Source organism: Chamaea fasciata, unplaced genomic scaffold, assembly GCF_029207755.1.
Source record: "Chamaea fasciata isolate MVZ Bird 193981 ecotype frontalis unplaced genomic scaffold, bChaFas1.0.hap1 SCAF_4, whole genome shotgun sequence".
Taxonomy (NCBI): domain Eukaryota; kingdom Metazoa; phylum Chordata; class Aves; order Passeriformes; family Sylviidae; genus Chamaea; species Chamaea fasciata.
The window spans coordinates 65,488,190-65,505,655 of NW_027094089.1; the positions used below are offsets into that span (position 1 = coordinate 65,488,190).

General features: G+C 37.7%; 1 protein-coding gene across 2 annotated transcripts in view; it reads right to left on the minus strand.

Moving 5' to 3' along the window:
* Positions 1-657: 657 nt before the first annotated feature.
* Positions 658-17,466, minus strand: part of FER (FER tyrosine kinase) — a 164,031-nt gene continuing 147,222 nt past the window's right edge. For both annotated transcript variants that reach the window (XM_066181840.1, XM_066181842.1), the window contains exons 18-20: positions 16,115-16,269; positions 12,278-12,400; positions 658-8,601 (exon numbers count right to left, since the gene is read on the minus strand). In XM_066181840.1, coding sequence (XP_066037937.1) covers positions 8,459-8,601; positions 12,278-12,400; positions 16,115-16,269 — 421 coding nt within the window. In that variant the 3' untranslated portion in view covers positions 658-8,458. The remainder of the gene's footprint in view (positions 8,602-12,277; positions 12,401-16,114; positions 16,270-17,466) is intronic.

Here is a 17,466-nt window from a genome sequence, read left to right on the forward strand (position 1 = left end):
TGTATTCTACCAGAAAAAAAATCAACACAACCCCCAGGCACCGCAGTCCCACTTAGGAAACAGAGCTGTATATTGCCTTGTGTGCTATAAACTCCTTCTTCAGTCAGGCACTAGGCCTTGCAAATCACAGTGCTGTGTCAGTGTGCAGAGTGCTTAACAATACTGCGTAAGATGCAGGTACCCAAAATCCCATCTTTCTACCTGGTTTTGGGTCTTCAAACAAGGTGCATCTGCAGGGAGCATTAGGTAGTGGAAGAAGTTCTTCAAATAGGGGTATTCATACTTTGTTACCCACAAAATCTCAAAATACTAGTTTATATTTTTTAAGGCATAATAATGTTCTCATAACAACGTTCTCAGCCTGTTTCAACGTCTCATTTCCCTTCTGTCCTTTAGGTTACTCCTTGCTTCAAAGCTTCTGATATACAAAAGGTAAACAAAAGTAATGCAAAACTGTGAGTGAGGACCATACAGATATTATCTCCAGAAATTTCCAAAAAATAATCAAATAAAATTGGGTCTCCCCCTGATGTGTGAAACGGAGTATTTTGAATTGTGTCTATTCCCAAAAGCAATGTTACTAGAGTTGGTCTTCCACTTGATTACAGAAGCAAATGAAGAAACACAACTTGTAAATATCAAATAAAATGAGACAGCTTGATGCAAATATTTTACATTTATTGAAGAGTACAGTAAAAAGGGGACTGCAGACTCATTAGTGGTAACTGGTCCTAAGAAGAAGACAAAGGACTATTCAAAAAAGGTCTGCAGTTTACAAAAATACTGAAAATCTGTTATATAACAGCCTAGGAAAATAAAAAGTTAGCTTGAGTTCTAAAGTGTAACTTTAAAGTATATAAAAAATTGGCAAATAAATAAAATTAAAATGCAGATCTATTTAAAATTATAAAGGACTGACAACTGGCAACTGTATAACATAGTTATCATTTTCAGGCTTGATTAAAATCCAGATAAACTCACAAATGTTGTTTTTTTTAATTTTTATTTTATTATACATGTACTTTAGGGAAGAAGCACCCATTTCCAGTGTTACATATTATCGATCTGTTTCACAAATACATTACTTTTAAACAACAAAGAGCATAAAAGGTGCTTCACCTGACATTAGGCTTGCTGGTGCATATTTTGGCACAAAATTGAGAATTGAATAGATACCTAAAGACATCTGCAAATGGCATGTATGCCCACGCAGGCTACTGGTGACAAAAGTCTGGCTCGTGAAAGCAGGCCAGTGATGTGAATTTCCCTCCTTCCCCAACACCCCCACCCTGTCTCTACCTGCCAACAGTTACACAAAGGAAAAGCAACACATGCAATTTTAAAAACAGCAGTCCTACAACCCCAGCCCAAGTTTCATCCCCAGAAGTTCTTTAGCAGAAGGTACAAGGCAGGTGTTTAACATTGGCTTTCACTCCTCAATATTTCTCTGTAGGAGTCTGCCTACCTTTTGTGTCCTGTGTGATGAACCCATATAATAGTGGGGTTTCTTTCCTATTATGTGTTTTCAGCATTTTTGGTGAAAGAAATGTGGGAAGCTTGGTGGAAAAAACAAATTAACTTGTGATTTACAGATAACGGTACAATTAACACTGGAAACGGACATGTAAACAGACGTTTCAATTGAGACCCAGTGCAAGATCAGTTCCCCGTACACAATAATAATGCTTATCTTCTGGAATTGCAGGTCTCAGCACTTCATACGGGGGGGGGGGGGGGGTATAATTATCATTGTAAGTAAAAGTTGTATGACTTGGTGAATTCAGATTTCTGAAAGCAAACTTATGAAAATTAACACTATCTGAAAAGATCTGTTAAGAAGAAGGAAGTTCACAACAAGGCTTAGGTGGAATTACGTCATTGCTGTTGATTTGGAAGACACTGTTCCAACTTGGCCTGACAGCAAAATGTCAAGGAGCATATTTAGCTTTATAATTCTCCCTATGTGGAGCAGGATGTTCTGCATTGTAAACCAGACAGTCAAGAATGTTGTTCCTCTGATGTATTTTATGATGTGGACAATTCATGATATAGCTAGGGTCTGCAATTTCATTAAAAATGTGATTTGAACAATGTGCTTCACCTTGATTCATGGTTAGTTCCATTTCCATACAAACACATTACCCTAAGCATCAAAGCATAACATCACCACAGTACTTCTGAATTAAACAAAAGCAGAAGTGCATTTGGACTTTTCTGTCACCAAAAAAAACTTCTTTTGATAAGTGAAAGGGTGCCATCTGTGGTACATGGAGCCTTCAGAATTAGGAAATACCTGGGAGATGCAACAGTACAGATTGTCACAGCAGAGCTCAGCTGGAAGTATAAGATTACTGCAGCCCTCTTTAAAGAGCAGAAAGATTCTTAGAAAATTAAGGCAACAGCTCAGAGTCGTTTACATGTTAGTAATCCAGGAATTTTGCATTATTACTTGCATGTAACAATGATGGAATTCTTCATATATAGAGAAAGACTGAGCTGACTGAAAAAAATACTCTGCATTTTTTTTTTTTTTTAGTAATGGAAAGTTCTGGCTAATACTTTCAACATCTGTAATATGCAGAGGGAATCACTGATCTGATTTTTCTTTTAAAAAGCCTAATTGCCTTATACTGATGAAGAGTTTCAATGGCTGGCTCACTTACTGTATTCATAAAATGTAAGTACTTATCTATGAACATGTGTGTTTCTAAAACTAGATGACAGTTCCAAACAGAGCAATTCAGGATTTTTTCCAAGTGTTCTCTGCTCTGTGTGAATCCCCACTTACCATACTGGTTCAGAGATCGTATTTATCTAAAAACAATAAATCAATTAACTCCAGTTGTATTTACATGTTCCACTCTGGGAGACAGAGGAAGAAAGAATCTAGTTCATTGCTTTTCTATGTTTTCAATTTATGACCTTGGTCAGCTCGATTTTCAGGTTTTATTTATCCATTTTTTGTAAGTATGCCTAACAGTTTTCTATTTGGAAAAGGCATATGGATCTGAGATCTCTAAGTGAACTACCCTTCCATAGCTACAATCTCAAACACCTGCAAAACAACATATGTAGCTACTGACCTAATTAGTCTTTTATCTCACACCCCCGCCCCCATATGAACCATCTGAAAATTCTAATTTAGGTCCTGCCTAGATGATGCCTGAGAAAATGGTGCTCTGAAACAGCCAATAATATACAAGTACCTAAAAATAAAAAAAATTTCTGAGTTAACACCCAAGTTCTACACCTGGACATATATTCCAGCTGATATTTTGTATCATAGAGAAGGGGACATAATGGTAACTTAGGGTTGTTGGTAGCGGTAGCATTTCCTGTGAGAGAACAGTAAATAAATCTCTGAACCTTTCTGTTTAATAGAGTGGTAGTAAGGCTGAAATACAGAAATTTCTTTTGCATATTTGACAGAGAAGCAAAATTAAGTTGGATTCCAGGGCTGAAACTGTGAAAGCTTAAAAACAGGGGCTTCCAGCTCCTATTCTATGTGGTACTTATTACAATGAACACAATGACTCTGATAACTGAATGTGGAAAGAAAGTAAAAATGTTGGAGCTACCAGGCAGATCTTTCTGGAATTTTCAATGAGAGAATCTTCCCTTCATTGAAATTGCAGGTCTCAGCAAAGTAAAGTTGGGTATTAATAACACACTAATAGGCAATTCTGCAATGCGTGTAGGAGCTGGAAATCACAATTCAGTACCAATCTGAGGAAGGAAATGGTAGCAATACTTAACTGTTCATAATGTGACAAGTGAAAGGATTCTTCCATTTCAACTTGGAGCTTTCCACCTTTAAACTTTATCTGTTTATAATGGGAAGCTACCCCAGGGAATAGTTACTCTTAGAAAAACTTGATAGGCTCCTGTGGTTGATTCACTTTCCAGGTACATTGTTGCTGATGATTAAGGACTGCCCTTTCGTTTGTTTTGTTTTTCAGTAAATCTGCAAGAAGGAAACTGGAAGAAAACACTTTTAATAGAGCTGACATTTCAAATTGACCAGATCTCTTAAAAACTCAGGGTTGTTTGGAACTTCAGGAATACTGGACTTGCCCCGTACTTGCCATGTACCTTCTAACTACTAATTGAGGTCCTGTATTACTGGAAGTGAAGGACTACATGAAAACCATTTGAAGAAGAAAAAAATGTGCAACTTCCTTGGTAGCAGGGGTATTCTTCTCTGACTTGCCTAGGAAGAAAGTTTCCAACAATATCTGAGGTCCTTTTGTGCTTTAGGGGGAAAAAAATTAATTGGTAAACTCTTCCTTTAATAGCAAACTATTTTATGCTCAGCTACAAAAATGTTACAAATCCAAGTGCACTGGCACAAATAAATATTTCTAGTGCCTAGAAACAGAACAGCAGTTACAGAAAATGGATTCTTGCAGGTTCCTTCTCCTTATTTAATCTTCATAGTGAGTTATTATTTGTGACAATCAATTACTTTTAGAACTGCTGAATACCATGTCTAATGACACTATTTGCACACTAGCTTAGGTCTTCAAATATTGCACTCCCTCAAGTCTGTGAGTAGCGCTGACATTTAGAGGGTATGGCAGCAGGAATACTGGAAACAGGGCAAGCATTTAATCACTGTTAATATTTGTGCAGCAGCACATCTGGGAAAATTGGAGGGGACATATTGGTAAATGCTTCTGAGACTTAATTACATTGTAACCTCAGAAAAATGTCGGGTTTTTTCTTCTTTTTTGTTTTCTTTATTACCTTTACAATGGGTGCAAAAAGGTAAAAAAATAGTAATAAAGAGATAACAAATGGGTAACTTCATATTCTGTTTTAATGATGTGCTTGTAGGATTTAAGCAAGCATAACAGGTGGTCAAAGACATGAATGAAAAAATACTGAAGTATGAATAACCTAATATTTCCTTAACCAGTTTTCTCTTTCCTGTCAGTAAGAATGGGTTTTACCGGCTGCAGTTTTCACTGATGGCCTTTTGGTTCTGCACTTCCCAATAACAATTTCCAAAAAAGTTTTAGGCAACTCTGCAAAAAGGCATATTTTTGTTAAGAAGAAATGCAATATAATGGTAGTTGATAAATGAAAAGCTAGTTCATTGTTTTTCACAGAAACTAATGAAAGTCCGCATTTCAAAGATAATGCCTTCGTGGGATGCTAACTCTACAACATCACTCTGCTGAAGCAAGGTTTGTTTCCAGACAAGATACTTTTCACTATTTTACTTTTCATTAAATAAAGAAGCTTAGAAAACATTATGATTTCACTGATGACTGGACTTGGAAGCTAATATGCACTTATTTTCTACTAAAAACAAAGGATGCACTTTTTGCCATGAAAACAATTTTCTTAAAATAAGGAATGCAATTCCTAAAGATTACATGAAAATAAAAGATAACCTGTTGAATTCCCTCTCATGTAAGAAGCTGAGCATAACAGTATCCAGAGTTTCCTACATTTAACAGTGTAAAATAATTCAGGATTCCCTTAATAATTCAGGGTCTGTCTGGTTGTGACAGTGCCAGTGTAACAACCTAACCTGAAATCTGTGCTTGCAAGAGACCTAAGCTTAACTTCTTTGTTAAGCTCTCCATGATAAACACAGTACATGAGCCGAATGACCAGGATCTGACTAAGCTAATAAGATTAACCTGACAAGATTAAGTCACCAAAAGGCCATGGAGAGAAGACATTGCAGCTTTGCTTCTTTAGTGCCATGCCTTTCTTTTAAATTTCATGGCATGCCAGGCTTGGTTGTGAATGCTCCTGTGAGAAACCTACAGTATCTACAGGTATAGATTCCACTTCCTAAATTTAATAGTTTCAACAATTACAAGTCAGACATGATGAGCAAATTCTGCCACAAACTGTTAAATTAATGATACAAAAAACCTGATATTTCAATTTAAATAATTGAAAATACATCTACCTGTGTTGAAATTTATTCTATACCTATAAAGCCATTCTGGTATTCCCCCAAAGTATTACTAGTTTTGAACTGAACTGGTGCCTACTTCAGTAACAGCAACAAATTTTCTGTAATAATAATGCTGTAGAAATCCCCTGTTTTAAAAAGACTTTAAACAGAAGTATGATATATATGTATGGAGGTTAACTATTTCAGAATAAAATGTTAGTAATGTTTTAATCCTTCTGTGAGAATCAGAACGGTGACTGGTTAATTTGTGACAAATAAAACATTATTTTATTTTATCTGAATAAAACAGTATTTCTTGCTGTCAAGAGGGCATATGGCAAAGAAACAGTCCATCTCTCTAACAAAAGAATATTAACTCCCCAGAAAAGCTATGAACGCTGACACTGTTTTCCTTACTTGCAGACTTCAGGGATGCATATGTAAGGAAACACAGTTGGATGAATCTTGGATTTTCCCTAACGATTGTGAAACATTTCTCAAATCTTAGTACACTTGGACTTGCACTAGCATGCCAGCAAATTAAGGCACAGACTCTGTGTACTACTTAAAAGCATACAAACTAACGAGAATGATTCCTATTGCTCTTGAAAAATATCTCTGGGCTACTCGAAGTACAGAAGTATATCCTGTACACTTACAATGAAGTTTTAATTTATGCCACCAAGTTTTCCAAGCTCTACAGTTTCATGGGTATGTGTACATATGCCCTTCCTTATCTCCAAGAAAAAAAATCACTTAACAAAATGCAAGAAGTACTTACCATTCCTTACAGCTGGATGCTGACAGTACTACCTCAAATTCAGGCGATGTGCTCCCACACAACCATTCACTGTTGTAGCTGGACACTAATTCCTATGTAACAGACAAATTCTTCTAGACTACACATATTTTGGTCACACATAGCCTTAAACCAGCACTCAGCACTACTGTAAATAGTACCCTAACAGAAATAAAAATGTAATGTAGCCACTGACTTCACTACATCTCAATCCCACTGTAACACTAAGGCTAATTAACATTCCAGATGCTGTGTTACTTACAATCCCTGTTTCTTACTTGCATTAGCAGCAACTGGTATCCCTTGAACTGAACATTTTAGTAAATTCCTAGAAATATTTTAAGCACCTTAATGCTGGAACTCAGACAGGGATACAGTAACTTGTTCCTATTTCCATGCAGAGACCTAGAAAACAATTCCAGCCGCAAAGAGGACCCAGAGTCTAAGTAACAGATGGTGCACTTCCTCCCCTTCCTATCTAGTAAGTTTTTATTATTTCTGGCTTTTTTTAATATATATTTATATGTATGTATATATATACAAACACAAGGTTTATATTCTTGGTGCGTTTAAACCTTGTTTATCCCCAGTCTTTTGATATTTGATTGCAATAATGTAAGAAAAATAGAAGGTTAGTATTTCTACTCTGCTGTTCCCTGCCAGAGGCTTTAAACATACTTCTTTCCTTTTGGTTTTTTGAACAACTGCCTCATGCCACACAGAAGTAGTATTTTCCTCTGGACACTATGCATGAAATGTTCTTTTGTTCAGAATAAACTTTTCCATCCTCCAGCTGCATTCTGAGAATCTTTATCAATATAAGGGAAAAAAATCAGTGTCAAAAGCGAATCTAGCAACATATTCTTTAGATCCTCTAAGATCAATGATATTTGTTATCTGCTTCTATCATTAATAAACCTCTTTTTCTTGGCCTACTACTTTTACATATTTTTGGAAGGCAGATAGTTTGCAGTATTTCTTAGCGTGTGCACTCAAGACTTTATATTGGTCTTTTTTTTTTCTAACATCAACATAGATAACCATGAAAGAAACATATTACTGAATTCTGATGGCATTGAAGGCAAAAAAAAAAAAAAGGCATGATTTAAGTAGATCACATAAAAAGTCAGAAGTATTTCTATTGTATGGTAATAAATGTACAAGTAAGTCAACTACCAAAAAATTCTGAAGTTTTCCATTCAGTAAGCATGTCTGCAACCAGAATCTAACTGAGCATCATGTTTAAAACAAAGTATCACCTAAATACATCAGATGCAGAAAGAATTAAGAAAAAAACAAAGCTTCTAGTTGAAATACTTGTCAAAACTGTCTTCAGTTTTAAGGTCAACATGTATGACAATCCCCACATTAATATGCTGACATACAGGACAGGGATAGCAAAGTAAAGAGCACAGCTTAAAGTAGAATACCTCTGAAAAATGTCACTAGCGGTTATTTGTTGTAAAACAGATAGAAGCCACAGTCCCTTAAATTTATAGTATGTGCTTTCCTATGTACATGTAACCTAAATTACAGTACTACTGTGACTGGATATATAGCATTTCGCAGTATATATCTTTAATGCAGGTGTAGACAACATTCAAGATGGTACACCAGTTAATTTCAAAGTAATCCTAGAAGAATATTGCAAATAACGCTGTATAAATGCATAGTGTTTGAGAGAAACAATTACTTCGCTGGAAAATAAAGTCCCAGACATTGAGTTTGGCACTTCTTCATCACTATGTCACTTTCTTTTTGATTGAAGAGAGCTCTTTCTGAATCTCACTGAATTTTGGCCGGTTTTCTGGCTTGTAGTCCCAGCATCTCTGCATTATTTTATATATTTCTTCTGGACATTTTTGTGGTGCAGACATTCGGTAGCCTGGTACACAGAAGAAGTGGGGAAAACTTTTAGTACTGAAAACTGATGAATAATGACAAATCTAAAAAGGTAAGAGCAAAGTTCGATACCATTCAATTTAAAAAGACCGTCAAGGCAATATTAGAAACATCTTCAATATATAACCTATACATGAGAGATAATTATGAAACTAATTAAAGCTCAGGTACCAGTGACATTTAAGTTGGCCATGCTAAACTGTCAATTCACTGCTCATCCCTAATAGCAGCAACTTGCACGGATTTCTCTCCTGTATCTTAGGAAGTAGCTACCCTCTGGTTTTCAGCTGTATTCCCTTACTTCCCTCCAGTGAGGAAATTGTTAATAAAAATTAAGATGGGAATTAATTTCTTTGGTCTTTTTGAAGATGTATCAACTTTTGTTCTCACATTTCTTCCCTTTTTTTGGCTCCTTAAAGAAGTACCTCCCCATTTGCACTTTAGTAATTCATTTTTCCTCCCTCTGTTTTCTTAACTTGTTTCTTTCCATCTTAACTCTCCTTCTCTTCTGGTTTGCTTAGATAGGCAGTGGCTTCCACACATCTCTGGTGCCATCAGCCGAAGGGGTTCACTGATTTCGCAATGAGCAGGAGAATGGACAGTCAGTTAAGTAAATTAGCGGCTAATCATTCAGAAGTCACAGGTAAGTGGCTCTTCAGGCATATCATCAATACCCTGGACCACAGAAGTGTACTCACAGCAGCGAAAACAATTTCCCAGTGAGTAGGCAGTTGGGAAAAATGCCAAGAGGATTGTGTATGTGTGAACAAGGAGCTCCTGGACAAAATCAAACACAAAGTCAGGTAATGGGAGGACTACCAAAATACTCTCTGAGCCTCCAGAGATGAAGTTAAGAAAGACCTAACTTCAGAAGGGAATTGAATCTGACCAGGGGTGTCAAAGACAGCAAGCAGGGCTTCTCTAGCTATGTAGGGCTAACAAGGCTTGAAAAAATGTGTGCCCACTGTTGAATGAGGCACTGAGCCACTCAGCAACACAGGACAGGGACAAGGCTGAGGTACTCAACACTTTGGTCATCTCAGCCTCTACTAGCAAGACCAGCCTTCAGGATTTCCAAGCTCCAGGGATCAGTGGGAAAGGCTGGAACATGGACAATGTACCCTTGGTGGAAGAGGACCTGGTCAGAGAATACTTAAGCACACTGGACCTAGTTAAGTACAGGGGCTCTGATGCACCCGTGAGTGCTGAGATAATGGCCTGATGTCACTGCCACACCATTCCCAATAATCTTTCATACATCACTTTGACTACTGGGAGGAGTACCTGAAGACAGGAGTAAAGCAAATACCACACCTATCTTCAAGTCAGAGCACCCAGGGAACTGCAGGCTGGTCAGCATCACCTTGATCCCAGAAGGTGATGGAGCACCTAGGGCTGGAAACAATTTCCAGGTACCTGAAGTACAAGAAAGTCATCAGGAGTAAGCATGCAGAAAGTTAGCATGGTTTCACTAAGAGCAAGTCCTGCTTGACCAATATGAGAAGCTTCTTCAATGAGATGAGTGGCCTGGTATGTGAAGGGATTTCACTATAAAATCCTCACAAAGACACCTTTGATTTTATGGGCTAAATGACAAGACAGGGAGGTGGATTGAAAACTGAGGCTGAACAGTGAGCCCTGAAGGGAAGTGATGAGTGGTACAAAGTCTGAGTGGAGCTGCAGGGTCAGTAGTGGGTCCAACCTTATGTCACTCCTTCATTAAGGCTGTGGATGAGGGTCAGGTGCACCCTTAGCGATGTTAACACAGCCATGGTGCACCCTTGCTGGTGGCACCGAGCTGTGGGGGGGGGGGGACTGATAGACCAAAGGGTCGTGGTGCCGTCCAGAGGGACCCAGACAAGCTGGAGAGAGGGGCTGACAGGAACCTCAAGCAGTTCAGCATAGGAAAAAACAAGTCCTGTAGCCAGGGAGGAACAACCCCAGGCACCAGAATGGGCTGGGAATGCCCAGCTGGGAAGCAGTTTGTCAGGAAAGGCCCTGGGGCTCCTGCTGGACACCAAGGGTTAAACATGCACCAGCATGAGCTCTTCCAGCAAAGAATGCTAATAATGGCACACTGGGCTGCACAAGAAGGAGTGTTGCAGCAAGTTGAGGGAGATCATCTGTCCCCTCTGATCAGTACTGACTGAGGCCACATCTGGAACACTGGGTCCAGTTCTGCGCTCCCCAGTACAAGACAGACATGGGCACAGTGGAGAGTCTCATGAATGATCATCAAGATGATGGAGCCATTGAAGCATCTCTCTCTCCTATGGCAAAATGCTGAGTGAGCTGGAGCAGCTCTTCCTGGAGAGGAAAAAGCTCAGGGGATCTCAGCAATGTATATAAACACCTGCAGAGAGGGTGCAAACAGGATAGGTCCAGGCTCTTTCCATGCCCAGTGACAGGACACAGAGGTGATGAGCACACACTGAAACAGGGGAAATTCCTCCTAAGCATCAGGAAACACTTTTTTCCCTGTGAAGGTGACTAAGTACAGGTTGCCTAGAGAGGTGAAGGCATCTTCTTTCCCAGATATGCAAAAGCCATCTGGATGTGCAAAAGCCTACCTGAGCTGGGTGGTTGGACTAGATGACATTCAGAGGTCCCTGCACACCTTAGCCATTCTTTGACTTTGTGATTCCACAAATTGTTTACCACATGTAGCTCTGAGCAAATGACAGGAAGTGCACAATGATGTGCATTGGACTCTACAGAGCTAAATGCAGCTCTGTGACTCCAGACTCGCTGCACAGGTCTCTGTATCTCTCTTTCTAAAGAATAGTGCAATGATACTCATCTCTTAAAACAGGTAAATCTGATAAATATTTTTTTATACTTGCATGCATCTGCTCTTATATCTGCTCATCTAAGTTCCAATAAGGATGGCTTGGGCTCTACGATTTGATTTGGCCTTTAAGGAGAAACTTCAATATCACCTACACATAGTGCTTCTAAAACTATAACACTGACAATGTGTGTAAATCAGCAAATCAGAGTTTTTTTTGTCATTTGTTTTGTTTTAAATAACTTGGAAGTTTAAAACCTATTTATAAATTATACAGTAGTTCTGTGTAGGGAAGGAACAGTTCTGAAATGCCACTAAAGATGATGAAAATAAATCAAAGTCCTGAAATCCTTCTTGCAATTATTTGCTATTTTAAGTAAAAGCCTTTCGATTATTTTGTAAAAGAGAAATGCAGCTTGCAATGCCCAACTAGCTTACCATTCTCCACCATAATTGCTAAATCTTTGTGTGAAACGATTTAATAAAGAAGATGGAATGATATAGATTTTTTTCTGCAAGTTTAGAATATTTATACCTGCATTAGCATAATCTTAAATAATTCATTCTGTTCAAGCTTCTGCTTTGCACAGCAGTAAATCCCTCCTTTCCATCTCACCTGTTAGTTCTGCAAAAATGAAAGTCAGCATGCTGTTAAGTCTTACAACCTTTAAGTTACGGGTCAGTGTATTCCTTTTTTTTTCAAATGGCCTACATATACCACCTTACTCCTCCCAGAGAGCTAGATTCAGCAATTTAGAAAACCTCATGTTGTTTTTGCTAAAGTTGCTACAAAACTTGCATGTTATTTCTTGGCTTTTACAGTATCCTTACAATTTATCCAGCATTTCTTTCAGTCCCTATGAATAATTACCTTTCTCAACTTGCTCTCGTGCTTGTTGGTTGGTCATTCCAGGGTATGGGCATACTCCTAAACTGAAGGTCTCCCACAAAAGGATTCCAAAGCTCCATGCATCACTCTCAGATGTGTATCTCCCTAAGAAAAGGAAAGCAAACCTCAACTTAACATACAGAGAAATTAGTGTTTCAGATAATTATGGCCCAAATTTCCTGTAAAGGTGAAAGTGTTACATTGGCAAGCTTCAGGCAAAACAAAGCCATAGCTACTAATAAAACATTCTACAGATTTCACAGTATCCAGTATTTCAAGGAAGGAACAAATTAAATCAAAGACAAGACTTTGGAGTAACATAGGATAGCTTTAAGTTCAACTATCATACACAAACCATACCAGTATGTCATGCAAGTTAAGATTTTCTTTCCTTCTTAACATACTAAAACATTTTTCCTTTAATATAAAAGGACTGAAAATTTTCAGGGTTTCTCCTCTCATTTACAACTGCTTTCAATTCTAAATATTCTTTTAAAGATTACCTTTCCCAGTTCTCCATTTTAGCATAGCAATGTTTATTCTGAGAGGAGCTACTACCAATACTGTTTGTAGTGTGAAGAAGGCCTGATTCTCATGCTTTGAGAAACTGATCTCTGAAAATCAAAGTATGGCTGGATCCTGCAAAGCTGACCCTATCAGTTAAAGTAAAAAAAAAAATCAGGCCTGCTGGTTCCATTGTCTACAACTATGCTTCAGAGATAGCAAAATAGATAATTAATAGATAATTGAATTCTAAGCCTCTTTGTGGAATGACAGCTTTCTATTAGAGCAAAAAGGAGACACTTTGCAGCAGAAGCCCCTGATGGATTCACATTAGAAAATTAAGACTCCTAGCCTTCTGCAGCAGAATCAGTGAAAATGTTACCTTTAAAAATCCACTTTCAACATAACTTGCAACATTTTTCATGACTGCTCTTCTTTGTTCCATACTATTACTTTGTATTTGTGTCTTTATTCTTTAAAAACAATATCTGTGAATGTATTGTTTGTTTATCTCTAATCATCAAACAAACCAAACTAATCCACTTCTGACTAGAAAAAACAGGAAAATACATGTAAATTACAGTGACAGTTGATGAGAGTGACAACTGTTCTGACATTAGAAAATTCAGTTTACTCTTAGACTAAATATCACTTCCAGCTGTGCTATATTAGCTTGTGTGACTCATAGTTGGCAATTACGGATATTCACTACGCTCTTTGGAGCAAGATTAGTTTTCTTGTCTGTGTATCAACTCCCCACAGCTGGGCATCCAGTAATTTAACACTTTTCACTGAAAGCATTCACCAGATCCAAGACGGGTGATTAGCTGGGTTTTTTTAAAGAAAGTACAAGTTCTGCACAGTTAATTATATTTTCTGCTATTACATTATCTGAGGGGAAAAAGAAAAGATCTGTTTAGAAAAAACCCCAAATCCTCTCCACGTTACTATTAGCATCACAAATAACCCAAAATATTGTAAGGAGAAAACATACATATTAAATGTATTTTAATTTTGAAAGATGGGTAAGTAAAAATACCCCATAATTATCCTAAACATGTGATGGTTTTGGTGGGGTAGAATTAATTCTATTCACAGTGGCAGGTACAAGGCTGTGTTTTGGTTTTGTGCTGAACACAGAGTTGATAATTCTGAGATGTTTGTGTTATTGTGGAGCAGGGATTGCACAGAGCCAAGGCCTTTTCTGCTTTTCACACTAACAACCTGGTGAGGAGACTGGTGGTACATGGGAGTTTGGGAGGGGACAAAGCCAGGAGAGGTGACCCCAAACTGACCAAAGGAATATTCCAGACTATAGGGCATCACAGACAGTGTATAAAGTGGGGGGAAGAAGGAGGAAAGGGAGACATCTGGAGTTACGGGGCTTGTCCTCAAGAATAGTGTAGAATGGCTCTAAAAAGCACACACAGAACCAAAAGTTCCATTTCTCAAAAACTCCAGTGGCATCTGAATTTTGCTTCTGACTTCTGACACAATGCCCTAACCACTCTATTTGCCCTAATTTGGTTTCTAGCCTTCACAACTTGTGTTTTTTCTTAATTTAACATACTTTAGTGACTGGTCTTAATTTGTCATACATGGTGACTTCAGCAGAGACTTAAAAAGAACTTTTTCTGTACCTTCTAAAGCAATTTAGCATTCATACAGTGGCCAAATGACCCTATTCCTTGTTTTTCTCCAACCTTTGAATCTTGATATTCAAGACTGACCTGGCCAATGGTTACCCACTAGTTTTGAAAAGCTGCAGATTTAGTTCTATTTCATTTTGCTATCTTAAATACGTCCAATCTTACCTACAAAAATCAATGCAATTCTTACAACCTTGTTACTAGAATGGAAAACAATAAAACACAATCCATTAAGTTTTACTCATATGTTTCAAGGGGGTGGAAAAAATATCCTTCAAAAACACACAGAAATATTTTGTGGCATTCTGAAAGCTGAATATTGACTGCTGAACATATGAACAGAAGTTTGAGAGAGCTCATTTCCCAAGTACTACAAAAATGACTTATAGCTGCTGGAATATGTATGTGCTTTAGGAAACACAAAATAAGTACATGTTAATCAACAATCCCCTCTTCTCCTGTATTGTGCAGAAAAGAACAGACTCAGCAGAGCAAAGTGAAGGTGCTGTCACAAGAGCCTGTTTCTTGCTAACTGTAGCCAACTGGACCACATATGGTTATAAGGTTTTCATAATACTGTATGCATTTCCAAAATAACAAAAATAAAACCCCAAAATACCCTTCTACAGCGGATCAAACACCCAAGAGAGTAAAGCATTCACCAGGGAATGCTGGCAAGACTAACATCTCTTAGAATAATTGGTAATACAGGATCAAATACTGCAACTGAATTTACTGTCAGCCTTTTAAAGGGAAGATCAGCTTTACTGTGTTATGTCATTAACTGCTGCAAAAGTGCTAATGAGAGGAAGCATTCTGCTATAAATCATAATTCACAAACCTATGATTTCCAATGCATGGTTTCCGAAAAAAGGCTTTAAGAAATGGCAGAAATATTTATTGACACTTCAAATGAAGAACTTAAAGTATCTTATTCTGTGTATGCAACTAAAAAACTGGTTTAGAGAAGCACATTCAAAACATGCCATTATTTATTAAATGTGCTGCGTCTTCACATCTTACTTTACCTAGAAGCACTTATTTTTCTGGTTTCATATAAGCAAAAAAAGCTAAGAGCAGCAGCTTCTGTTTCTATTCTGGAACTATTATCCATGTAGTGTGGACCACTACCCTCAGTGATTAATAATGAATTTTTAAACCCCCATATAACAACCTAGTGGTACACAAAAATGCAGATAAAGAAAAACTGCAGTTAAAAAAACCCAAACCCAAAACAATGACTATATTCTTCACCAATGCAATGAATTATCTAATAGAGTGTTCTAGTACTTTAGCATTTTCTACTGTTTTCAATGAGGAGCCATAAATATGCAGAACTTGCCATTCATTTTGCTAACAAGCATAATTTAGATGACTGACGAGGCTGTCTACAAGAATGACTCAGCAACAGAACCAAAGCACTCTGCTATTGCTGCATAATAGCAATTCTGATGTTGCTGCCCTATTGTTTTTCGGTGGCAAAACTGTGGTTTTTACATATATCAGACTGAAATATTAAAACTTAAATGATTTGAAACATCATTAATTTGAACAGGAGAAAAAGCATTGTATGTATATACACTTGAATACTGTGGCTCTGGTACTTTTTACTGTATTTTGGATTTTTTTTTTTTTTTTTGGCAAGAAAATCCAGTTATGTTCTTACCATAGTTCAGAGCTTCTGGAGCAGTCCACTTGATTGGAATCTGCTTTAGGCCTGATGATGAGTACACGCCATCATCCTCCTGCCGGGACATCCCAAAATCGCTTATTTTCAAAATGTTGCTTTCACCTACCAAGCAGTTCCTTGCAGCCAGGTCTCTAAATTAGAAAAAGAAATAAACACCCACCTTTTTACAGGTTTAAAGTATTTGGAAGTTATTTAAACTAACTGAGCCCCTCAGCCAAGATGATCATGCCTCTCAGAGGCTTATTTACAAAAGGGTAAAAAAAAACTTCACAGCAGTTGTGGGGAAACAGAAGTGAGGGAAGATGAAAAACAAGTCAGAAATAATCCTATGAAGAAGTGAGGGGAGGAGATGCTGGAGGTGCTCCAAGTGTCTGAGCAGAGATTCTCCTGCATTCCATGGAGAGGAGTCATAGTGGACAAGGGAGGAGTGTGAGGCTGAAGCTGAGGAGGTGTTATGGACAAACCAGACTTCCCATTCCCCAGTCAACCCTTGGGGAAGGAGGTGAAGGATTTCAGAGTGAAGGAGTGCCTCAAAAGAAGGGAAGGGGAAAAGGTATTTCAGTTTTTGTCATTTATTTCTCACCATCCAACTCTATTTTAATTTGCAATATATTAAATTCATGTTACCCAAGTTCAGTCTGTTTAGCTATGATGGTAATTGGTAGGTGATTTCCTTGTCTTTATCTTGACCTCCAAGTTCTTCTGTCTTATTTTACTTCCCTGTCCTGTTGAGGATGGGGAGTGAGAAAGCATGTGTGGGTGTCTGGCAGCCAGGCAAAGTTAACCCATCACAACTGCCTTCCATAGTCACAGAAATAAACCCCAGATTAATGAATCAGATCCTACATAAAATGAAACAGAATTTGAAGAAGTGTCCTGAAATGTGTTCAGGATGTTTCAATGAGAAACCTGAGAAAAGTTCCACCTTCCCTCTGTCCGTTAGAGTTTCTATCAGAAGTTAAAAGCTACTCAGCACCAAAAAGGCATTTTGGCTCAGTGATGGATGAGAAGCTCACAAAGTCAATTCCCTCCCTTCATCTCAAATTTGTTTATTTTTTAGATTAGGAGGCATGCAGTAATACCTGATAAGAGACCTACTGTGGCTTCCTACATGCAAATAATATATTTTAAACATATATACGCATATTAAATTTCAGTGTTTCATGGCTTATTAAAATACAACATAATAAAATATATGTTATTATTCCCATTGCAATATAATTAAATGCAGCAAATTTTTAAAAGGAGAGATATGTTAATTCTATACCATTAGGAACATCATGGGCAAAATATTTTTAAACTGAACTTACTGTGTTTTTGTTTAGCTT